Raw genomic sequence first — 26,300 nt, 5'->3', positions numbered from 1 at the left:
AAATTACATGAACATTAAAATTAAATTTATTTTAATTAAAGCACCACATATATCATATGTATCATGTAAGGTGCCATGGATTGCTGGTCACCTTGCCTGGATACAGTAATTTATATTTTTTATATATATTTTTTTTTTAATAGATTTATTTATTTATTTTTTGTCAAGATTTTGTCAAGTTATTAGTAACTTTTTTTCATGAAAAATGTGGAATATTTTTTAAAATGACATATATTCACTATCTTGTCAAAAAAAAAAAAAAAAAAAAAAAAAAAAAAAAAATTTTTTATTTTATATAAAATTACTGTATCCAGGCAATGTGACGAGCACCTGTGGTCAACACTGGTTAATTAGTTGTTAAACCGGTTAAATATAATATTTACAAAATACTATAGCCATATTCTAACGTAGCTATATAACTATATTCTAACGGTTACGCATTTAAGACGAAACGCTCTTCACTGGCGGAGATAGTTTCGAACACCCGCCATTTTTGTCGAAATAATGCGCCAAATAAACTGATATGTCTTGTTTCGTTTATTTAAGGTAAGTTCAAGCGATGTAAGGAGTATAATTCAGTAACGTTTATAACGATCTTTTACGCTAATATTATTGTTTAAAATAACATAGCAACATTTTGAAGTAATGAGCAAATATGTTTTGTTGTAATACATTTTCGCGACAAACATACGAAATACATTTGTGTAGAAACACAGTTAAATGCTTGTTTTTGGCTAGCGTTCAGCTAATACTTAATTTATATATATATTAAAGCAGCTTTTAAATTTGTTTCTTAACGTTGGTAAGCTATTTTTGTCGAGAAAAAGGATCAATTGTAATGGGCCGGCAGCGATGCAAAAGTGGGTGGGGAAGGTCAAAAACTAAAACCTTTAAAAAAGTTTTTATTGTTTTGAGGAACGATCTTTTAGGGGAGTGAAACATATATTTTTGGCGACATGTTAGTAGGGAGTTAACAAATTTTACAATAGAATATTAATATTTTTTATAAAAAAACTTTCACATTTACTCTAAAAAGTCTGTTGACATTATCACTTTGTTTTCATGTCAAAATGCTCCAGACTACCTATTTAACAATGTTGTGAGTTCGTTATTATATCTTGTCAAATAAAAAATAAAAGTTCTTTAGGTTAATAATGAAAAGTAGTGGATGAGAGATCATTTCCGGGTTACAAATATGTTAATATCTTTTTAAATATAGCTGCAATCAAAACAAAGACATTGTTGATTGGACAGTTTCAATAACTTCGACTCAGTCACAAATATACTCTTTATGTTTAAAGACAATATAGCTTTTTGATTTGAAATCTGATAAAATCTTATATCATAAAATATGCTCAAATCCTAATTACAGCTTCTCATGTTGCAATGGATAAATGGGTATGAATCATGCTTGTTAAATATTGAACCTCAAAACTAAGAAGAAATTGATTTTTTTAACATTTTTAAATTTTGGTCCTTCAATGGACTTTTGCATCGCTACCAACCCTTGACCTTTTAAATAACCACTATGCAAGCAAATTATGGTTAAGTGTCTGAAATGTTGTTTCGTCTATTTTAGCCAACCCAAAGGAGCTAACAAATAAATCATCAGTCCTCAAACGAATCAACCAGTGAAGGAGAAAAACATTCAAAGCCGTAAATTGTCAAATCCATCAGTGAGTAGACTATTTTTTAAAGCAAATGGTAAGATTTTCATTCTGGTTTTGAAAACAATATGGTTGGATGTGTGGAGTGGATTTTATATGTAACAGACAAACACTAATGAGAATCTTTAAAAAAAATCAGACTCAATAAATTTGAGTTCTTTGGTTCGAAATAATTAAATAAGCTATCATTAATTTATATACCTGCAACATTGAAATCTTAATTCGCACTGATTTGATAACCAACTGGCCGTTAGTTATTTGAAAATGTTGGCAGTACAAATAAATAAAAGAAATATTTTTCAGGTTGGAAGATGGATGTCAAAGTCTTAGACAACGAAAGTCTTCCAGAGTTAAGAAAAGACCACTTCAACAAAAACAATCATGCAAAGAATGACTGCAAAAAATCTTTTCGCAGATGCGTTTCATCATCAAGTGTATAAGGAAAAGGGACCTGGGTACAGAGACTAGATGTAAATGTCAAGGACTGAAATGAGCAATTCAATGGTTTCTTACTAATTGTGTTTATATGCGTCATAAGAAATTAAAACTGTTATAAATGGATGTGTAGTAATGATGAAATTATCACCTTGTGTCGAATGAAATTAACTATTCATGAATTTAGTTCATGAATGACATTTTGGAAAAATAATGTTCATGAACTGTCAAGTTCATTTACTAAGCAGGAGTTCATGAACTTAGTGGGAGTTCATGAACATGATTTGTCAAAATTGTCATTCATGAATAGTTCATGTTATTCTCATCAAACTCTTGACGTCACTGACATGGATAAGTAATTTGCTGGACTAAAGAAGCTCGATACATGGAAAATGATAAATGCGAATCAATTAATACGCTGTCGTTCTAGAATCAAAATAACAACTGTATGACTAACTTTTATCAGTAAATACAAAACTGAGTTTGGCGCGCTGATGCAAAAAATTAAGTCATTAATAACTATACATTTAAACTCCAGAATTACCTTTAAGAACCATTAATGTACAGGTGCATACTTTTTGTTTCTTAAATACAATAACTTTATCAACTGTGTTAGTTTGAATTTTTTATCCATGTTTTTATGCACATTGGTTAAAAGTACATGTTTGAAAAATATAATGATATAATTAAGGAGAGATAACAGTTTTACTTGCGTCTATGCTGTAAGAGCGCAGTAGGGCATGTGAGCAAATTTCATAAAGCATGTTAGAGCATCTTGGGTCATTTGCTTTCTTACCCTACTGCGTTCATACAGCATAAGCGCAGTAAAATGTGAGCAATACTTGTAACTTTAATACATAATCATAAATGAAAAAAATGTTCATTGTGGTAAAACAGAAGCAGTTAAGAAAAGTAATCTACTTTTCATGAAGAATTGAAATTGGTTACCTAAAACTGGAGCTTATAAGAAAGTGTTTTCAATTTTCTTGTTGACTATTTCTTTCATAATAGTGGTTGACATTTTAAACAAGAAAGTTATAATGTAACAATTGTTCAAGATTTGTTCCTAAAACGTTATCGTTTAACAATTGTTATCACATCTAGTCAGGAATGTACTGGGTAGATTTCAAGATTTTAATCCATGCAAGAACATTTCTAGATCCGTACTTGATCTATTCTTAACGTGTACAAGAACCACTAGAAAAATGATAAGAACATTTTAAGAAATGTGCATGAATTGTTCTTGAACTGTTCAAGAACTGTACTTTTACTACTATTTAAGAAATGTGCATGAATTGTTCTTGAACTGTTCAAGAACTGTACTTTTACTACTCTTTAAGTGTGCAGGAACAATTCAAGTTCTTGAAATGTAACAGTTTCAGTTTAAGAACTATATTGAAGACGCTCCAATATTTTACATAATGGACAGTTTGAGGCCTATATCATACTAAATATATATATATATATATATATATATATATATATATATATATATATATATATATATATATATATATATATATATATATACTATAATTTTGTTCTAGTCGAAGTTTGGCACAAGTTGTTAGCTATTGCAGAGAAATAAGACATTTTTTTTTCCTTCTCATATACATGTAAATGGGATATCAACAGAATACAGTACTCGGCATGCTAAACTAGATGACGCCATAAACATATTTTAATCAATACAATTCCATTTCACTGATTTTGATCTTTGTTAAGTTTGTTGTCAATCCTATTTATGTGACCATGGTCTACCATGGTATGTGACCATGGTCTACCATGGTATGTGACCATGGTCTACCATGGTAGTTCATGGTCTACCATGGTAGTTCATGGTCATATACCATGGTAGTTCATGGTCATATACCATGGTAGTTCATGATATATCATGGTATACCATGTAACGTCAAATGGCCGCCCCACGGTTTATGACCATGGTCTACCATGGTGTGCTACCATGGTCTACCATGGTGTGCTACCATGGTCTACCATGGTATCAAACCATGGTAGACCATGGTCTACCATGGTATAATACCATGGTGTGATACCGTGGGGCGGCCATTTGACGTAACATGGTAGTCCATGGTAGTCCATGGTCATATGACCATGAACTACCATGGTAGTCCATGGTAGTCCATGGTTATTGGCCATCATTTTCGCAGGGGTGAGACCTAAATCTACCTCTCTGTCATTGCCAAAGTAAACTCAGCAAGTTTGCGGTTATTTTTGAGATGCCTGTTGTAAGTTTTTCGTCATCGGAAGTAGAGGATTACCTTATATGGAAAATGCTTAAAATAGCACATGACGTATTGCAAAGGCTACGATCTACGCACACTTCTGGAGAAATGACCCGAAAACTGATGCTTTCTGTCACGGAAAGCTCACGAGAGAGATTCAATTCGAATTTCTTAAGATTGAAACTGATATTTAAGTTTGCTTAGATATCATCGCTGACCAAACTTGAAAACAAAATACTACTCACGCCTTTTTTTTTTAAACATAATTGTGACTAAGGACCGCGTCTGCCATATATGGAAACTTTCGTGATTCTCCTCAATGACGTTAATCTTCCGATCGATTCGATTAGTTGAGCAGCAAGTCGTGTTTTCCCGCCTATTTCCGTAAATATACGTCACAGCGTCGTTTCAAAATACCGCAGTGTTCGGATAAGACAATAATAACATAAGTTATCGCAGATCTATACTAACGTCGAAGCATCGAATAAGCGATGGAAAATATATTTCAAGGTCCCAGCCTACCCCCCCCCCCCCCCTCCCCCCAATTTTCTCAACGGATCTCGACGAATTGGAAATTCGACCCTCCGGGAATACGAAAATCCGGAATTTCCGGATAAATCCGGCAAACTTTTACCCATGTAGTTCATAAAATTTACTTAATCCCTAGTATTCCCCCCCCACGGCTTTGAATGATTTTCAATTTATTAAGGGATGCAATACAGACAGAAATAAATTATTCAGTAACAGTCCATTGCAGTGATCCTTGATGAGCATGTGTTTCAAACCTATATATTATATCATTCTGTTGTTCAGACCCGATAAAAAAGCAATTCTAGTTCATGGCAAATCAATGGCAATACTCATATATCTCCTCTTGTTTTAGAATTTGGGCAAAAAGCATTAGTTGATAAAGCCACAGTTATTACAGCCGAATTATGGGCCTTTCATCATACTTGCGTAATGAGTTGCAACTCAGATAGTATGTATCATAATTTTAGGTTTCTGTAACAATAATATCTTGAATAGCTTCTGAGTGAATACGCTGGTACCAGGGTCTACGTTTTACATGCCTCTGCCATCCCCAATGACACCTGAAGGCCATGATACCACTGTAACTTCTGAAAACAACTGCTAAAAATGAAATGAAAATATACCAGCATGAAGATGGCATGAATACAAATGTACATTTGATTTCTCATCCAAAGCAGACTCATACAAGATGCAGTAAAACAAAAGTTACGCTCAAACTGTCTAGGAATTTTCTCAATCATTCATGATCAGTCTCTGAAATGTCGATATAATGACATCTCTGAATCTCTCTAGTGAAACCTTTTCACTGTTAAAAGAAGCACATTTTCCTCCAAAATCCCTCCGTGACAACCTCCATATTGATTTCACAACTATTTCTGTCTTACAATTCTCAATTTACTACTTTTTTTTATACAAAACATTTCTAGATTGAGGAACCAAAAAAGGTAATTTGATTTGCATTTGCAAGTCTATTTGGCAATGGTACTCCCCAATCTTAAAGCCTTCTAGGAGGAATATAAAATGCATTACTTGCAAAAGAGTGAGAGAGAGAGAGAGAGATACAATGCATGTTGATCTTTTTGGTAGATGAACACAAGATGATGCTAAGGCTAGTTTTTCTTCTCATTGACCAAGTACGGTCATAACTAAATAACCTATTTAAGTTTTAAGCTAGAATTTGGCACAATTTCTAAGTAATGGTCAACATTTAAGATTTTCATGGCCAAACACTGAGAACTATAACATCAGGTTTACATGTGTGTAACCCCGTATTGTTAATGGTAACATGTGTAAAAAGTTTAAACTAAATATCTTGAATGGTTATTATAATTAGTTATAGCCAAGGTTAATACTTTTGCAAACAAAAGGTGACTCCGCAGATCATGATTCTGACAAACCACCAATGAATAACAATATCTCAACTCTCTTCTTTGCCAGCTAAAATTGGACATGTACATGCATACATTAAAGTCTAGACAATCAACCATATAATTTGTAAAAATCTTATGGCACAATCATATAAATATAAATCTGGCAAAAAATTGCACTTCCAAAAGGCCAGCGAGTGCATCCTTTAAATTTTTAAGCTTAAATATATAAATTGCATTTCCTTTCTATAAAGAACCTGCTATGTATATAATTCAGATTTATTCTATGGTAATCAAGGTATACCAAGATCTGCCACAAATGTAATATGAATATAAAGGCCACACCAAAATTTTTGTTCCATTCCATGGACTTAGAACTGCATCTGTTTTTTTTTAAATTTTATGAACAATATTTAAATCGTTTTAAGGGAGAATTTTTGCACTTATATTTTAACCATGTACGAGATTTTTTGTGGCAATTCAACTTATAAGAATTTTTTAAATGCATTTGGAAAATCAAAAGTATTGTTTACAAGAGTTACCGATGGAAAAAAAACCATTAAAGCATTTGAGTATATCATTTCCAACAAAATGCTGCCATCTGTATTTATAATTTATCAATGTATATAACATGATTTCCTAATTGGATGAAACCTAACTTTGACTGAGATTATAAAATGTTTGTCAAGATGATAAAAATACAAGATACAGCTTGGCCAAGATTTAAGAGTATTATTTTCCTCTTCTTTTTTTTAATATATCGAATCCTGCATTTTTTTATGCTGCCCCTAAAGACACATATGCACTTATAACGTTTGCTTCTGGCTCTTAGAAATCAGTACTATAAACTGAAATGCACATAAAGGCATGCAGGACTGGTACAATAGTGACTCGGGTAGAAAAGTTGTCTCAAACATAATCATAATATTTTAAATTAATAATAAAGAACCTTTTTCTTAATTTTTTTTAATTATCAAAGAAATTTGTATTACTCTTTTTGTGCTGGCACTTTTCTCCATTGACAAGAATACTAGAGATTTTGTTCATGGTTTATAGGGCAATATGTCGAAAACACTTTTAAATTTTGATCATAAGAAAAAAGTTTTCACCTTTCGCTCGCTTTAATTTCATGAAAAATGAAAAAAAAAGATTTTTATTTTCACTCTGTCCAATTATGTGGAACAAAAAAGAAAATAGGTGTGGCCCTACGGAACAGTTGGCATATATTTGTTACAATGTAGGAATAACTTTTAACCTATATTATATTCACATAGATATATGAGAAAAACCTTGCTCCTAGGGAAACTGTGCCAATTCAACCTGTTATACAAATCTGCAGATGGTGGAAACTGCTGAAATGTGAAATATATGTGTTTTTGAATACTTTTCAACAAAGCTACAAAGTGTTGAATTGCTAATTTAACTAAAACAAGCTGTAAACTTTGACAATAGTCAAAATGAATCATTTATTCTTAAGAGTCTGAGTTCCTGGGAGAGTTTTTTGTATTGTGCATTTTTCTGACAATACAGACTCACCTGAACTATAATAATTGACACTATAAACCAAAATGATAGCAATAGTTTATTGGTATACCGGTAGTTAAATTTCAAATGGGCCAATGATGTTTGGGCAGTTTTTTCTCAGGAAGTTAATAAAGACTAATAGAATATAATCTTAAAATGCCCAATCATATATAAGCGGATCTGATTCTTAATGTTTTATAGTGTGCATCCTTTGTTGGCCTGTATGAGTACATGCATGCAATGAATTTTGAAATGAAAGTAGGTCATTATATAACAACAGCCAACCATAATGATCCCTACTAACTTTCCATGAAAAAATGCTGTGCAAAAAAGATGAACTGGACTGTTTGAGTTCTATTTGAGGATCAAAACAAGATGTTATTTCGACCAAAAATTAGTTTTCGAGCTTTCCTCATGAAAAGTATGGTCTGAATATCATCTGAATTTAGCTGAATTTTGCTGAAAATTTGTCTGAATACCATCTGAAAAAATCAGCGTTGTTATATATTTCTGAATTATGTCTGACAACACTGCTCAGTTAAATTTCAGACTTTTTATTCAGACTTTTATTTCTGAATATTGGATGAGCTGCTGAAAAATGGCTGAAAATGGAACAATCCAGACATAACTCAGACTGGTAAGACAATATTCAGAGGGTTGTTCAGATAAGTTTCTCAGACAGTATTCAGAGAAATATTCAGACATTGTTCAAGTGAGGTCCCCAGTAAAAAATTTGGCAGTATACCACTGGAATTTCAGTGGTATATCAGCGGTGAATTTTGGTGGTCTTCCACTTAAGGTTTAAGGCTGGTACTCCACAATACCACTGGAATACCAGCCGTAAACTTTGCGAGGAATACCACCAAAATATATCCATGGTTTACCCCTGGAATAAAGTAGCTAAAAATACAAAATCATTCCAAAATTAAGAGCAGATATAGTAGGAAATTCATTAACATTTGTTGACTTATATGGAAAATATTTAGTCAGGAAAATAATTGAGTCAAAACAAATAATTGAGTCAAAACATATTTCTTAAAGTTCTAAAATATTTCCCTTAGTCACAACACATTTTTTATAGCTCTATATGTTTGCGTTGGGCAAGATCTGTGACATTAATTTGAAACAATATCCATGTTACAACTTATTTAATACTTCGAGGTCAGTTAAAACAACAGATTTACAGAACAAAATCTTACAAAACAAAAACATTTGAAAGATATTAAAAAAAAAAATAAGTTATGCAATTGAACATACATTAATCTATAACACCACTTCACTAAATGTTTTATAATGGTTTAAGAATTTAAAATGAAACATTTATACCAATCATTACAAAATATGATATTTCTATGGTTTTGTCAGGAAGTCCAGTCCATGTATAACAGTTTTCACTTTTTATGTATAATCCTTGCCGGGTGATGCAATCATTGAAGATGATTCTTCTTCTTTAGGGTTCTTTTGTAAGTTTCAAATTTATTTATCACTGCAACATGACAAACTTTTTAAGCATCTAGTTTAGGTTAACCTACCCCATACAGGAACTGTTTTTCACTTCTTCTTTAATTAAGATGGCATAACTTTTTTAACAGTTTCCAAAATGGCATCTGTATCAATGTCGATGCCGACAGCAACTCACATGGAGGTTGTAAGACAGGGTTGATTCTATACTGCAGTGCGGTAATATGTTCCTCCTATTTCCTCATTTTCTTTCTCAAATGGCGGTTGTCTTACACAATTAGTAAGGTCCCTTTATATTGCTTTATTCAGTCCTTGACATGCACAATTAGTCTCTGAAGACTGCAGTTCGTTTCCTTAATACATTTGATGACAAAGATGATCCGACCATGACATTTTCTTAACTGTTGAGGCTTATGTCTGAGACTTTGACATCCATCTTCCAACCTGAAAAATATTTCTAATATTATTTTTTTTACTGCAAAAAAAATGCCAATAACTTAAGGTGAGTTGGTTATTAAATCAGTGCGAATTTCAATGTCACAGGTATATTAATTAATGATCGCTTACTATATTCTTTCGAACCAAAAAGCTCATTTTTATTGAGTCTGATTTTTTTTAAAAGATTCTCATTCCTGTCTGTCACCCCCAATTCCAAAATGTTTTATTTGATGAATAATGGTAACTGCAAAAAAAGGATAGGGAAAAATAACCAAACTATACACAATAATCATGTTTAATTTTATTGAATTTGATTTTGTCATGGACAGTACATTCATAGGGGGTCACCTATGTGCATAGCAAATAAGTTCCACGCCCGTAATTTTTGTTTTTAAATCAGGATGAGAATCTTTCAATGTGCTTTAAAAAAACATCAACTTACTGAGGGATTTGGCAATTTATGGCTTAGAATGTTTTTCTCATTCTCTGTTTAATGAGATCTCCTTCACAGTAGTCTAGTTGATTCTTGTGTGGACTGACAATTTGTTTTTGCAAGCTCCTATAGGCTGGCTAAAATAGATGAAACAACACTTCAGTTTTTTTGGCTGAACAGGTTAACAAGAATGTGAAAATAAAAGACAAACATGGCTCGTTAACTTAGCATCAAGTTTCTGAATAGACAGATTTATTAATTGGCAACAAAGGATAAGTGATTTGAGATCATGAAAAATGTGATGTTATGGTAAAAATATTGAAAATAATAACTATCATAAACTATGAAAGATAACTGACAACTGTTCCTACTTCTAGACAAAAACTAGCTTAACAGAAGTTTCATTAACAATTACATTAAGAAACATCTATAATAGTTGTTAAAAAATATATAACAATGAAGAATTAGCTGTATGCTACTCAAAAACACTCGCTAAACTGTGTTTCTACACAAACGTATTTCGTACATTTGTCGCGAAAACATATAACAAAGAACATATTTGCTCACAACTTTTAAATGTTATAATGTCGTTTTAAACAATAATATTAGTGTAAAAGATAGTTATGAAAGTTATTGAATAACACCAATTACTTTGTTTTAACTTACCTAAAATCGACGAAATAACACTTAATTTATTTGGCGCATTGTCAAACACGGCTGAAGTTCCAAATTACCTCCGCCAGTGAAGAGCGTTCTGTAAAACGCGTAACCGTATTACTTTTTTGTAATATATGTGAGGCAATCGATAACAAGTTGTCAAATTAATTGCAATATTTTCACATTCATAGAGATTGTTATCCTTTCAATTTTATTGTAATTTTATTTATAATTAATAAAGACGTAAGCGATCCGTAAGCAATACCGGAAGTGGGTGAAAAAACCCATCAACATCGGACATCGGATTGTGTCATTTTCAATGATTGTAGCGTCATTTAAAGTTTAGTGAACCTGTAAACAATATACCTTAAACCTGTTTGACAGCTAATTAACCAGTGCTGGCAAAGATGTTTTGTAAATTAAAGTATTTTAGCAAATAGGGCAATTCAGGATATCTCTATATATTGCGTCATACTGTACCCTCAATGGTCTTCAATTCTATTAGTTGAAGTGTTATTTTTTATAACACTGTCTAATAGTGAGATCAATATCAGCTCCCATTGTGATTATCTCTATCTTGGACGATCTGATAAAAAAAGCAGGTAATAATATTTAATTGTTTATTTAAACAAATGTTTCAAACCTGCAATTTGCTGGATTTTTTATTCCAGTTGATAGATACGCATGGAAACCCCACGCATTTATAGGCTATTGCCCTTGAATTATCCTAAATGGCGTTTTAAGTCTCAAGTTTTCATCCGATCTTCACCAAACAGTCACCACTTTCTCAATTCTCAACAGCCTGCCTTTTGCTGCCGCACCCTTCTGCTGGACGTCTAATATTTTGAATGGTTTAACAGTTCATCAAATTCATTAAACTTCAATGATTCAGGTTCATGAACAGTTTCATGGACTTGGAATGTTTTGATGAATTCTGTGCAAGAAAATTGATGATTTTTAATTTTAAATTGGACAATGTTGTAGAATTTTGTTAGAAGTATAAATATAAATATAAAAATAAATATTCAAGAACCAAACCTGTCCAGAATTCTGATTCTAGAAATTGAGCAAAGTTCCAGAATTTTAATTGTTAAGAACTGATATTCTAGAATTGTGTGGGTTCTTGAACTAGTGTTCTTCAAGTTTTCAGAATAAGCATCATTAAGAATTAATATTCTAGAATTGCTGGGGTTCTAGAACGTATGTTCTTGAATGTGTAAGGTGATTCTTGAATGATTCTAGAACTTCTAGAATAATTCTAAAACTGAACAAAATTCTAGAATATTTTTCGCAGGTTTTTTTTAACCACACCTTAAAGTAATGTGTATAGAACTCTTAAAGTACTTGTCATTTTAAAAGTCTGAATTGTTCAGTATGATACTTTTAAAAGTCCAGTATGATAATTCAAAGTCTGAATTTTTCAGACATTTAAATTACATTTGTCATGACATGTTGTATGATTTGTTTATTAAATATTTTCTAACCATAATGCTCATATTTTATCTGGAACATAACTACAAAAGAAGAGAATGTAAATCATTCAAACTTTACGCATTGATAATGGTTTTTATATTGAAGTATGATGCCCATATATTGTCTGTTCTGACCAATTATTTTAGAATGTCTTGTCTAAATTTAGTTGTAGTGGACATTAAAGGACCTGGTGAGGTTCCTTGTTTAAAGTCACAATTGATTTACTGTGTTTTTGACATTTTTTAGTGTTATAACTTAATTAACATGCAGAAAATGAGTCTTGAATATGTCAGAAACATCTCAGACAAGTTTCATTTTAGGTGATTTTAAAAGTCTGAAACAATCAGAATTGAAACTGGTTGCATCTATTTTCAGTCTTTCTTCAGACATCCATTGAAGCTGAAAGATTAGACTGAACCTTTGTTCTGAACATGTCAGTTTCTTTTCAGTACTTTTTCAGACATATTCTTTTGAACGTGAAACAGGTCTGAATCTTGTCAGCACTGTTCAGCTTTTATTCAGACATCATTCAGATGCTAGATTTGGTTGTTCAGTAATGATTCAGTCACCAATTTTGCAGTAAGACTGAATTCAGCCTTTATTCACCTTAATTCAGCTTAATTCAGACAAACTTCAGACTTTCTGTTTAATAATATTATATTATTATTATTATTATTATTTATTAATAAATAAATAATTATTCATCTCAAACACTTTTTCTATAATTATTTACTCTTTAATATCTAAATTGCATGAGAAATACAATAAAGGTATAAAAAAAATCTCCAAGTTTTTAGTCTGATGGTCCATCCAACCTCAAGTTTTTAACTCTTTGTTTATCATGATAGTCAGTCTTCTATTTGTAAATTTGTGTCAAAACACTATCTGAATATTACTGTACTTGTTTTTGCATAACTTTAAATGCTAAACCTGAAAAAAGTCAAAGACTGAATGCAGAGGAACAGCAAGGAGCAGACACTTAGAGATGCTTCGAAGTGCTTTGCAGCTCATGTCAGCAATTGGTCAGTTTCTCTAAGTTGGTGAAGCCCTTAGTTGGTGAAGGTGCATAACTCAAGAAACCTTAGTTTGCCAAAGTGACAGGATTTTCTACAAAGAAGTTTTAATAAAGTTTCATGTGAATACAGAATTTATACAGGTCTTCAGACAAATTCAATGGCATGATGATTATACCACCACCATCGCAATTACAATACCTTGACATATTAATATTCTTTAAACTGACATTTTTTTTTTTACTTAGCTTTGACAATTGTCAACTTAAAAATCTCTTACTGATCTATAAGTATTCTTTGCATTGCATTTGATTGTTGGGCTACGTGACTAAACCAATTCACATAATTCGAATATCGCCATGACATCAAACTTATAAGAGTTTCAATAATAATTAACTATTGGTTGGTTTTAGTTCATGGAATGGGTTTTTTCTATCACCATTTCTGGAATGTCAGGCCTTAGCATTTGGATCTAAAATTTGGAATTTCAAGCCTAGAAAAGAGCAGGAATGCTTTTAAATGTAAGCAGAAAAGATAAAAGAATGTCATCAAGTTTTCATCTTTAAGAATATACACAAACTCATCTAGATACAAAAACAGTTTAAGGGCCTAATATTTGTTTATTAAAAACATATCATAATTTATAGATATCTATTTTGAAAACATTTGTATATTCATGTATATATAGGAAATGTTTTAATATTGGTAAAGGGGGTGAATTTCGGACCCAAATTTGTTAGAAAAATTTGGCATTATCATGTATTACAAATATAAGGACTTATGCAAACTGTCCCTGTCATTCCCTTGGAATAAATAGTTTAATTTGTTTATTGAACTTTAACTAAAAAATTTAATTTATTAACTATAACCTATACTTATCAGCACTTGTACATTCGCAGGGATTATTAAGCACTGTATTTTAGCATTATTATGGCAAACAATGATGACAACATCAAATGAAAACCATTTGTTAACATTGATTTCACATTAACTTTCAGACATAATAACGGAATGATTCACTTTAAGCGATTAATTGAGAAACATTTAATTTTGCAGTAACGAGACATATCGATTTCCATAAGGAAAAACATCTATAGTTGGATGTAAAGTTATTCCGGAGAAATCAATAGTAGGCAATAACCATACAAAATGATAAACGAGCTCCGTTAACAAGACAATGCCAATCCATAAAATATATATTTGTACCACCAATCATCCCGATTATTACCAGAATACAAGTCATGGTCAGTGCCTACATGGAAGAACTTATCCCTACCATTGAGAAAGCAAAGAAACACAATTTCAGGAAGCTAGACAGACCTCCTTTAAATCTTTGCAAATAAAACAATAAATGTTTTTTACATTACTTTTTGTTTGCTCCTTATTTGGTCATATGATTGAAACATGGCAAGTCTGGTATCTATGAATGATAATAATTATGCACTAGTCCATGGGTGAAAGTTGGAAATCTTGAGAATCCTGAAAATTCAGCTGGGGGCCGCCTGGTGGGTCCAGGGCGAAGCCCTGGTAGGGGGCCCAGGGGGGCGAAGCCCCCCGGAAGCTCCTGGGAATTAGTGGTTTTGAGTGCTTGTACAGTGCTTTTCCAGGATTATATGATTGCCAAAGAAACTGACTTATTATCATGCAGGAAATGCATGATTTTCTGTAAACAGCTCTTGTTTAGGGATACACCCTAAACATACTCTTTGATGTAGATTTAGAATGAAACATGACCTTCAAAATTTAGCAACAATTTTATTCTTGTTCTTGATGTCTTTTTTACCACCCCCGCCATACTTCAACAGTTTAGCACAACATTCACAATATGCAGATCCCGCAATGTCTGGGTTTTTTTAACCAAATCCCCCATTTCTCACCATTAGTGTCACATTCATATAGCCATGCCCATCTCCATTTGTTAGTTTGTTTACTTTCTAAGTCCTTAGTCTTGTGCGCTAGGGGTAGAAACTTCATTTTCAATATTTTTTGCAACGATCTTTTATCACAAGAATATTGTTGTTGTTTTTTGAAAGAATCACCTAACCTCCAAAAGACCAGCTATTTTATTGGACTACAGCGTACAGCGAGCCAATCAGAATTGTTGTATTATATCATAATTCACTGCTACCTAGGCATTTAAAAAGCGTCTGCAATGTCTTGATGATCGCGAACATTCCCGATTGGGAGCGATTGGCTTTCCTGTTCGGAACTTATTGGCGGAAACGGTCGAACCCAGCTAGTCTATTTACGGCCGAAGCCGAATGCGCTCCGGGCTATCTTCGTAAAAACCCGTAAGCGAGCACCTTACAATGACGAATCGTTACTAAAAATAAATCGCAAAACAGATCGAGTCACTGGAATTTACTTTCATTTTCGTTTCAACAATTTGAAAGTCGAAGTCAGGGTTGAGGAAGGCCTATACCCCCTACCCCCCTCTGAAATCTCAACGGATTTACACGATTTGGAAAAGTGATCCCTGAGGACATCGAAAATCTGGAACTTCCGGAGCAGTCCGGAAAACTTTCACCCATGCTAGTCAATTGTAACCACGGCCCCCCAGGTCCGGGGGTATACCGGGGATAGCCGGGGAAATGGGCTGTGTTTTTACCTTTCAGGTGGCACCGCAGTGCCGGGTGAATGCGGTGGTTTTGTCTTCTCGTCAAATATAGCGGGGAATGGGCCTTACCTAGGGTCCCTTGGGTGCGGGGGCATTTGGCGGGGATTTTACCAGCGGTTTGTCCCCGCAAGGCGGGGATTTTACCTGTGCTTTGTTGGACCGAAAGTCCCCGCTATTCCCCGGACCTGGGAGGGCTGTGGTTACAATTGACTGGTGCATTAAGCTATGATTGTTCTAAAGGTACACTTGTATTAGTGAAGTGCAAGGAAAAGATTTCACAATTTTAAAAAATTGTGTAACATGAACAGACATGAACTGTCTAAAAATTGAGCAAAAACATGACCGGCACAACTTCAAGGGGGCTAATTCTTCACTATTTTTTTTTAATTGACAATTTACTAGTGCATAAGGGCAGAGCAAGTGAAGTCAAATACATGTAATTGTTCTAAAATCTGATGTCTTAAGATTTTCATGGGTTGGGGATCTAGATTTTTACATTATGTCTGTTAAGTTCTAAAACTTATAACATAACATATCTAAATGATTAAGCGTTGTACATAATGAAGACAGATAAGCTATTTCATTGGCTAGAAATGTAGGTTATACTCTAATGATAGATGGTCGACATTAAGACAGCCTGGCCTTCACTACTGAACTGATAACTGAAAGTATGAGGTCATTAGAACATTTAAAAGGCAGAGGTTGTCTGAGTTATATCATAATGGCATACACATTTATTGACTCAATTGATCATCAGATCACCAACACCATTTTCATTATGAAATAACGACATATAAATAAACAATCATTGCAAACCATTGCTCCTTTTTTTCTTTTTTCAGTTCTATATATAAAACTCATTTATGATTGGCTTTTTACATTTACAATTATTACGGATGAAGCAGCATCAGTTCCATTAAATTTGGTGTGTTCTTATCCTATGCTTACTCTGACAAAACAAGTCATAAACGCCGCAATAAAATTATTTACATCTAAACTAAACCATACATGTACAAGCTGTGACCATTTAGCCTTAGATAAAACCATGCAAGGAAATAAAATAAACATGTAATAGCCGTAAGATGTTCATCATTCTACGTTTATACAAATTATTTAAATATTGTGAGGTAAACTGATGGTTTAAGCCTCTCACATCAGGTGTGTGAGGTGTGGACCTCACCACTACAACAATGTTGTAGCCTCTCACTCTAGAAGGTGAGGTGTGTACCCCACCACTACAACAACGATGTGGCCTCTTATTCCAGGGGTGTGAGGTCTGGACCCCACCACTTGAACAATGTTGTAGCCTCTCACTCTAGAAGGTGAGGTGTGGACCCCACCACTACCACAACGATGTGGCCTCTCACTCCAGGGGTGTGAGGTGTGGACCCCATCACTACCAAAACATTGTGGCCTCTCACCCCAGGGATGTGAGGTGTGAACCCCACCACTACCAAAACATTGTGGCCTCTCACTCCAGGGATGTGTGGACCCCACCACTACCACAACGTTCTGACCTCTAACTCCAGGGATGTGTGGACCCCACCACTACCACAACATTCTGACCTCTAACTCCAGGGATGTGTGGACCCCACCACTACCACAACGTTCTGACCTCTAACTCCAGGGATGTGTGGACCCCACCACTACCACAATGTTCTGACCTCTAACTCCAGGGATGTGTGGACCCCACCACTACCACAACGTTCTGACCTCTAACTCCAGGGATATGAGGTGTGGACACCACCACTACCACAACGTTCTTGCCTCTCACTCCAAAGATGTGAGGTGTGGACCCCACCACTACCACAACATTGTGGCCTATATTGTGGCCTCTAACTCCAGGAGAGTGAGGTGTGGACCCCATCACTACCACAACATTGTGACCTCTCACTCCAGGGGTATGAGGTGTGGACCCTACCACTACCACAATGATGTGGCCTCTCACTCCAGGAGTGAGAGGAGTGGACCTCGACACTACCACAACGTTGTGGCCTCTTACTCCAGGGATTTGAGGTGACGGTGTGAACCCCACCACTACCACAATCATGTGACCTCTCACTCCAGGGGTATGAGGCATGGTCCCAAACACTACCACGATCATGTGAACTCTCACTCCAGGGGTGTGAGGTGTGGTTCCAACCACTACCACAATGATGTGGCCTCCCACTCGAGGGGAGTGAGGTGTGGACCCCACCACTACCACATTGATGTGCCCTCTCACTCCAGGGGTGTAGCCTATCACATAATGTTTTACCCAGATATCCACTAAAACATTGACATACAAGCCTTTATCTATCTGTTTTTTATCCAACTTAAAATCACGATCTAAAGAAGATTTTGATAAAGTTTGTTCACAGGTACAGGATGCTGCATGAGGCCTGGATTGCCACGAAGGCATTATAATACCGTTATCTAATTACACAATCTTCAGACATCATATTTCATTATGAACTATGTATACTGACATAAAATCTGAAACATCAAGATGAAAACACTGCTGAAAGAAGATATCAACTTCTTCCTTTTTAGATGTTTACAATACTGCCAATTTAACGAGTACAAAATGGGTACATTTCGCATTTACAGATGTTGTAGACCAAGACTATTGAAAGAAACACCCATGCATTTCTAACATGCATTTCCATCATGAATATTACTACCGCATTTGAAAGTTAACTAGACAGCTTATGATTTTGTCATTACTGATTTGTCAACCCATGCTTTTCAACTCTGGGTATTGGAGCTGAGGAAATTTTTAAAGCCCGCTTAGTATGTACAGGCAGATTGAAGGCAAAGATAAGGCAACATGTGTTGTTGACAATTGTACCATGCGATATGATTTGCTTGCCTATCTTATAACTTGCGGACTTACAAAGTCTGGTGAAGAATCACCACTGTCTATGACCTTGATGTTACATGTACATGTATGATATGCATTATTAGTTCAAGTTTGCTTTATGATATTTGTATATGTCAATCAATCAATGTTGAGTTTCTCTGCAGCAATATATTGATTGTATAATGTGAGTGTATTCTTTGTTTTTGACTACATACTTTTACACCAAGAATGGTAACAAGTACATGTAGGCAAAGCAACACAGTGCAATATTTTATAGCAATTTTGCAGATAAATTACGTAGCTATTCACTTGTATATATATATATATATATATATACACACTCCAGATATTGAAGGTTGTCCACTACAACATGGAACGAAACAGTAACTTCACCCACTTCCCTTATGATTTTAATAATACACTTGCTAAAGTGATTGTCTTTAATTTCATTTACTTCCAAGACTTTCTTGGCTTGTCAGTGCAGTAAATATTACAGTATGTATTATTGTATAATATAAATCATATCTCCTCCTATATTCAAACCCATCATATCTCTTATGACAATCAAGACATTTTAAAACAACGTTAAATTCCAAACTAAAGACTTGAAGACAAGTTATTAGCTCACACCTGTGACCTGCTGACATTACCTTATCCGAGGTAGGGAGTCGTTGATTTGATATACTAGCACTATGACTTCATACATAATCTCTTCCTTATCAGGACAAGCTAGACTATATGTACACCGAATTTGAACAAAGACTGTGTAACAAGTCTACCAACAAACTTAAAGGAACTTCTCAACTTTAAATTGATACAGCCCTAAAGGCAGTAATGGAAAGTAGAGTAGACTTTTACAAAACTTGGTTTTATTCTTATCGTTCGTTATTTCTGTAATTCCATAATCATATCACAATCATCATACTTCCTCCAGTAGTGTGGCTTATGGTAATAAATAATAGATTGAAACAACAGTAAAGCCATCAGCCTTTCAGTTTATATGTTATGCATAATGTATGAACCATGGGGTCATCTTATCATCGATGGTGCAACAAAATGTCATAAGATCAAGAATTTCAGCCTGATAATTATTGAGTAATACAATTTGAATTGAAAGTTTTACTCCAAAAACATATACACTTTGACTAAACTGACCATTAAAGCTTTTATTTTTCGAAATAGAAGGTACACAAATGTATAACTACTCAGATAAATTAATAAAAAAGAGCAATGTTACAATATATATGTGTGTTGATAGCATGGCCCCAAGGAGTTTAAGGCCTCTAGAATTGCTGTCCACTTAAACATGTATATATTCTACATGCATGGTGTCCTGCTGCTAATCACCAATCATACAAAATTTAATTGTCTGTTTATTCATGTAATAGATAGACATCTAGTGTTACCGTATTTTCCCGGACTATAAGGCGATTCGCTTATAAGACGACCCCCCCCCCCCACTTTGCCCATGAAATCTGGTGTTTTTGTCTTGACTCATTTATAAGAAGGGGTCAAATTTTAAAGCAAATCCAGCACTTGAAATTCTCCAAGTCTGTGATAATGTTCAAGCTTAACAGTCAAATATCAACTAAATTTGTTCATTTGCTTGGCATTTTTGGGATTTAAGTGGGTTCATACGGTATTTGATTGACCTATTTAAATACTTTACTATAGCAATACATCTCTGATCTTTACACAGCTCGTGCTGTGACGTCACAAATTGTACTGTTTGATCTGCAGCCGACAAACAGAACAAATTCCATTACATGTGTTAATGAGTTATATTTTCACAAGTGTTTGTTTGGATTGCAGATGATGGGACTTAAATTTTGAGTAATAAATAACCATTGATGATTGCGGATAAATTAATGTAACGATTAATGAAATATGTATTGAAATCTGCTAGTTACATGCACAGGCATCTGAATCATTGTTTGTCACTAAAATGTTGTTTAAAACCATTTTGGGTACATACAATGAGATAAACAACACATCTGAAGATATTTAGTGTCTTTGATGGTTTTAAACAACATTTTAGTGACAAACAATGATTCAGATGCCTGTGGTTATATGCATGTGCATGATATATGCAAAGCCTTATAGTAAGGAAAAAGTAATGCATTTAAAAAAAAAAAAAGATTGTCAAAATATTTTTATTTTAAAGGTAACAAAATATGTCTCCTGTGAAAAACAACGTGTTTGGACCGATAACATGTGTTATATTGAGTGTTCATCGTAGCTAAACAAAGCAGATCTATGGTCGTCTTAATCCGATGGGTGTGATCGTGTCACTTTTATTGGGGTGTCATCCACAGACAATAAATCAGTCAGTTGAACACCTTATGTTGAATATTCCTGATTATGACTCTATTCTTAATGAAATTCTTATAGACTCGCCTATAAGACGGGCCCCCTACTTTAAGGTTCAAAATCAGGACCAAATTTCCCCGTCTTATAGTCGAGAAAACACGGTATGCAGTGGTTGAAATTAGCACAAGCATGGAAGCCAGGGAGTGGTAAAATACCTGAGGGGCTTGTTCATTATCCAATATTTACAACTCAACTTCCATTCCTTAAATTAACAGTTACTGCTTTCAGCGATTGCGGATATCAGTTAATGATCAAAACATCTTCGGATATGTTCAAAACGCGAATCACCCCTTAACAATAAACATGGAAATAAGTTGTATTGTGTCAGCAGGTCCCATAAAAAAAAAAATTAACATTTCAGAAAGAGTTAATTTTTGATATGGTCAATGCATTGTTACCACGAGTGTTTCAATTTTACGTTTAAAAGTGGTTTCAAATGAGTGATCTTTTCCCAAGTCATTGGGACGTCTTTTGATAAACTGTTTCCGGTACAGGTTGGGTCGTTCCATTTACAGAATGGGTGAGAAAGGATTACTATTGATGTCATTATCGGGGATATGAACGGGGATATGAACACAATTGGGCTGGTCAAACACACTTTAACCAACCCAACTTTGTTCATACCCCGATAATGACATCTATCCCGCAATTCATTCCTTAAATAATGCAAGCCAGGTCAGCTTGTACACTTGACTGATAATAAAATTTCTAGTTTATCTAATTTCATGTCTTTTTAAAAGGCTATGTATTGTCAGTCAATATTTTAAAATATTCCAAAATTTGTCTTCTTTCATTTTTTAAACAATTTGAATGAATCCGTTGCAACATTGTTGTGATTGTCATGATCTTTCATGGTAGTTTAGTATTGGTTTGAAATGTTTTAAGTTGGCCAAGCATATTCTGACTGATTCAGTCGGTCATCTTCAGTTTGCATCTGCTATCTGGAACAAATAACTGGTTGTACAGTTACCATTGGATATAGCATGTTCAAATTTAAAGATTTAGAAGCCCATCCCAAGGGCTTGCTTTGGTTGGCTTCAGTCATACTTTCCATTAGTGATGAAATGATTATCGAGTACAATCGATTAATCGTCACTGACAATGCTCTTTCGGCGAAAATCGATAGTGGTTGTCCAAAAGCGATGTCGCTAATGTTACTTCCGGTTACAAGGTGTTTTTTGTTTGTTTTGTCGTAAAATTCGAGTAAATGTCAATTTGTCTTTTAGGTAATTTCTCGTTGAGTTAATTTTAGCAACGGAGGTCTCTCTCACCAATGCAGTCAATGTAAACACTTTTGCTTAAAAACTAACAACCTCTCCCATAATTACAAATATGTTTTATTTGTTTATATTTTTTTATATAACCTTCTTCAATAACCTGTCTCTATATAGTGTAGCGGTTCTGGTCCGACCTGCAAATACCGTGGATCCCGGCTCAATCTAATCTGTTTTTAAAACCTTGTTTGGTAACGTTTATAATTAACTAAATTACTTTTTTGTGAAACATTTATGAAATGAAATGTTAAATATAACAGGCTGTTTAATGTCAAGCTGGTTCACAAATATTTTGCATGCTTTTACATGGATAAAGTGCTAAGTTAACTTAGTTGATGCGGTTTGCATCATTTTGCAATTGATAATTATGCAATTATTAAGTTTGTGTTGTTATGTTTTTTCGTTATGTTATTAAAGACAAAAAAAGATTATGGAAATTTACTTACTGTTGCAAAAAGCATGACTATAGCATCACCAGACAACGCGAAAACTTTTTCTTCTTCACAGGACATTGCGACAGGTAAACACTGAAAGTTTACCTGTCGCACCAAATTTTTACCTGTCGCAATGTTACAAACAGTATTCAGTTACATCAGCCTAAACCTTGATTTTAAGCCTCTTTGTTAAATAAGTTTTGTAATTTCCCACTATAACAGGTTTAGATCATTTTGGTTAGATTTGTCTTACAGTACAATAATAAATTACAAAAAAAAGCCAAACATAATGTAAAAAAATCAATATTCGGATCTTATAAATGTCATAATTTTATTCTTCAAAAAAAAACTCATCTGGTTCGTCTACCCATGGAACAGCTAGATCTTACTCTTTTTATTCATCTTTAAATTAAAGATACAATACGGTTAAAAATGTAACGAATTGTACTACTAGTCAAACTCAGGCACACCATTTATGCAAAAACGAAAGTAGAGTTCTTGTTATTGGCAATGTTAAACAGAGCGGAAAGAAAGTCAGCTCGGTATATTAATCATCATATTTAAATTAACACGATTGCAGGGAACCACTACATACGGAATTTTGTAATTTCCGAACATTTCCGTAAAATAAAAGTATAAGAGTACGAGCTGAAATCGGAACCTTACGCCTTTTATCGGCTTTTACGGAAACATGTCGAAACGGGGTTTACAAATAGTGAAACACGGATTAACACGCTGAATAATCATGATATAAAAATAACTCTGAACATTTATTTAGAAACTGAAAGTAAATTTTCCGAAAATTAAACGGTGCTGACTTTAATTTTTCACCGGACATTGTGTCCGACGGACATTCGCATTGTCTGCATCACATGTATTGATCCCAGGTTTAACCATTTAAATGATCATGATGATACTATGTAATGTGTTCCTTACTGATCTTATGTATGAACTTTCGATTATTGTCCGATAGTTAATCGAAATTCTTGGTCCGATTCGATTATCGATAGCAAATGGGGTCCGATTCAAACACTACTTTCCATCATCTTGACCAACCCAGTTTAAACTATTCTAAGCCAGCATTTAAAACCACAACAATGCAAAACTCACCTGAATTTCTCGAGCGTCATGTCAGAAGGCAGGTAGTGGACATACAGGGAAAGACCGTTCCTCCTCATGAAGTCGATAAATGGAAGCCTTGAGGAAAGGTTGTACTGCATGTGATCATTCTTCGGTGGTGAGTGAGACTTTCTACGTGGAGATCGGCTGGAATGAAGTCATGAAAAATTGATGTATTTATTATATCTCCAGACATCATCTAGAGTTAAACTGTTTTATCAGAGCATGTATATTGATGTATAAAACGTTTTTTCCAAGAATTAAATTCTCCAGACAATAGAAGAAAATTTATATGCAACCACAAGACATAATGATAAATTCCAATGTTGGTCGTTATTTTAAGCTTGAACATGTCTTGGTTAAAAAGTTGATACGAAAAATAATATATTTACTGAAGCTTTTCAATTGAAGTCACTATCTGTAGTTGTTTGTTCAGGGGGACAAAATGGCCATGGGTGTGGAATTCTGGATCATCACTGAATTCTGAGCTTTCTTTCATCCTTGATGAATCACTCTCATCACTGAAATCATCATGCCTACTGCGTGCTTCATTATTCTTAAAACCAGATCCTGATGTTGTTGGTGAGAAATCTGATGACAAAGATAAATTGTCCAGTTGTTCTTCAGTGGCAACTTCCTTTATCAGGCTAAACTTTGGTGGAGGTTTTCTGGCAACTGGCGCTTGGGCATGATCTTTCCCGTCATTTTCAAAAAGACTGAATTTGATTGGCGTGCTAGTTGAGCTACATTGACTTATGTCAATTTCCGAAGTATTCTTGATTGTATCAACATCGCTATTGCTAGAATTTCTGGAAGTGCCAAGTCTGTATGACTCCATTTCCCCAGCAAGGGAATCTGAACTGCAGCAGGAAGATATGGAAGACACTGCTCGTGGAACAGAAGACAAAGGGGAAGAATTTGACAATTTCTGCTCAACATTCTTCACCCGCATGGAAGTCGTTGATATAAATCGAGATTCAGCAGTAGTAGTAATATTGTATTCTGGTGATTCAAATACAGGTAAATCTGTATCTGAAGTCTTCATGATATAATTAAGTGTTTCATCTGGTCTACTCCATGTTGCAGTTAATGACGGGTCAAGCTTTTCAACATGGACTGGTTTCTCATCTATTTCCATTGGTTCACCTGTTGCTTGTACAACATCATCAGCAACTGAATTCTTTCCGAGAGACTGCCGACTAGATGTTTCAAAGTTGTTTTCTTCTTTTTCATCTGCATGTCTCATATCAGTGACAATTGTATCACTGCTTGATTTCTGAGATCTTTTACGGCCTGGGGAAGACGGTGACTTTGTAAGTTCCCTGGAGAGGGATTTGGATGCCTTATTCTTTTTGGATTTACGACTCCCTGGTGATTTCTGCCTACTGTCCAGGCTAAACCTATCTATGATAGACTTTTTTGCACTAGCCATAATTTTATTTTACTGCCAAACCACCATTAAAACAATCAGTTTCAGCCCTATCCGAAATCTGTTTGCTGGATGTTTCAAAATACATGACAACATTCATTTCTGTGCGAGTCATTTTCACATTAAATATAAATCATATAAGTATAAAAATTTTTATATAAATCATTGAAATGAGATCATGTTAACGTTTTAATTTCCATATTTTCGTTTTTTTTCGTTAGCGTCCTCATTACAAAAAGTAAACAAACAACTTCCTCAAAATCATGGATGACACACATTCCATGCGATGTGAGCAACATCGTTATTTCATACTTAAACTATGTTTACACACTTCACTACACTACTTGTTATGACGTGAAGGTGTTGATTTAATCTTCTATCTACAATAGAAGTAATGCAGTTGCAATGCATTGGAAAAAGCATTGAAATTGTTAAGCTTTCACTTCGATATTTACGCTAACCGATGTCTCGTTCTCGGAAGTTAATTTATCGTTCATGAGAAATGCAAAGCCGGACCGAAGCGTACAGGACAGTTTAAAATCCCGTACTATGCCGTACCTACATGTGGTGTGACATTTTTTTGCTGTGTGTTTCACTTTAAATCCAGAATTCGTTAAACATAAAACTTGCGCATTTCCGTGTAATAAGAAAATCACGATCTTACGTATTTCGGAAGATCCTTCCCTCGTTTCTTCCTAGTATATTATTATGAATATCCTGAGACGACAAATGTCTGTTTGTGGTCACGGTTTCTCCCGAGAGCTTTCCGATTGCATAAATGGCATTACTGGCATTTGTCCCTCGACTTTTTTGAGAGAAGAAGCGCGGTGAGGTAAAAAAAATTATATTCGGTCATGCAGAGGAGTCAGTTTAAGGCTTTTGAGCATCCTGGTTATGCATTCTGGTCGTGTCCCGGCAGGAATAGTTACCGGTGATGAACGTTGGCAAGGGACGCTGAACTCTCTCAAGTTGA

At 34.4% G+C, this 26,300-nt stretch overlaps 1 protein-coding gene and 1 long non-coding RNA gene across 2 annotated transcripts in view; one reads left to right on the top strand and one right to left on the bottom strand.

The window, feature by feature from the left end:
• The window catches only part of LOC128212807 (microtubule-associated serine/threonine-protein kinase 3-like), a 123,218-nt gene extending 97,420 nt beyond the window's left edge, over window positions 1-25,798 (bottom strand). Inside the window, exons 1-2 of the mRNA XM_052918129.1 lie at window positions 24,291-25,798; window positions 23,890-24,045 (exon numbers count right to left, since the gene is read on the bottom strand). Coding sequence (XP_052774089.1) covers window positions 23,890-24,045; window positions 24,291-25,330 — 1,196 coding nt within the window. The 5' untranslated portion in view covers window positions 25,331-25,798. The remainder of the gene's footprint in view (window positions 1-23,889; window positions 24,046-24,290) is intronic.
• Window positions 481-2,417, top strand: LOC128212809 (uncharacterized). Its single transcript, XR_008257617.1, has 3 exons — window positions 481-546; window positions 1,580-1,676; window positions 1,971-2,417. It is a non-coding gene; the product is annotated as an uncharacterized LOC128212809 (long non-coding RNA).
• Window positions 25,799-26,300: the final 502 nt, after the last annotated feature.

The sequence above is a fragment of the Mya arenaria genome, chromosome 13 (assembly GCF_026914265.1).
Source record: "Mya arenaria isolate MELC-2E11 chromosome 13, ASM2691426v1".
Classification (NCBI taxonomy): domain Eukaryota; kingdom Metazoa; phylum Mollusca; class Bivalvia; order Myida; family Myidae; genus Mya; species Mya arenaria.
Note: the sequence above shows the minus strand (reverse complement) of the source record. Positions and strands in the feature narration are given on the sequence as shown.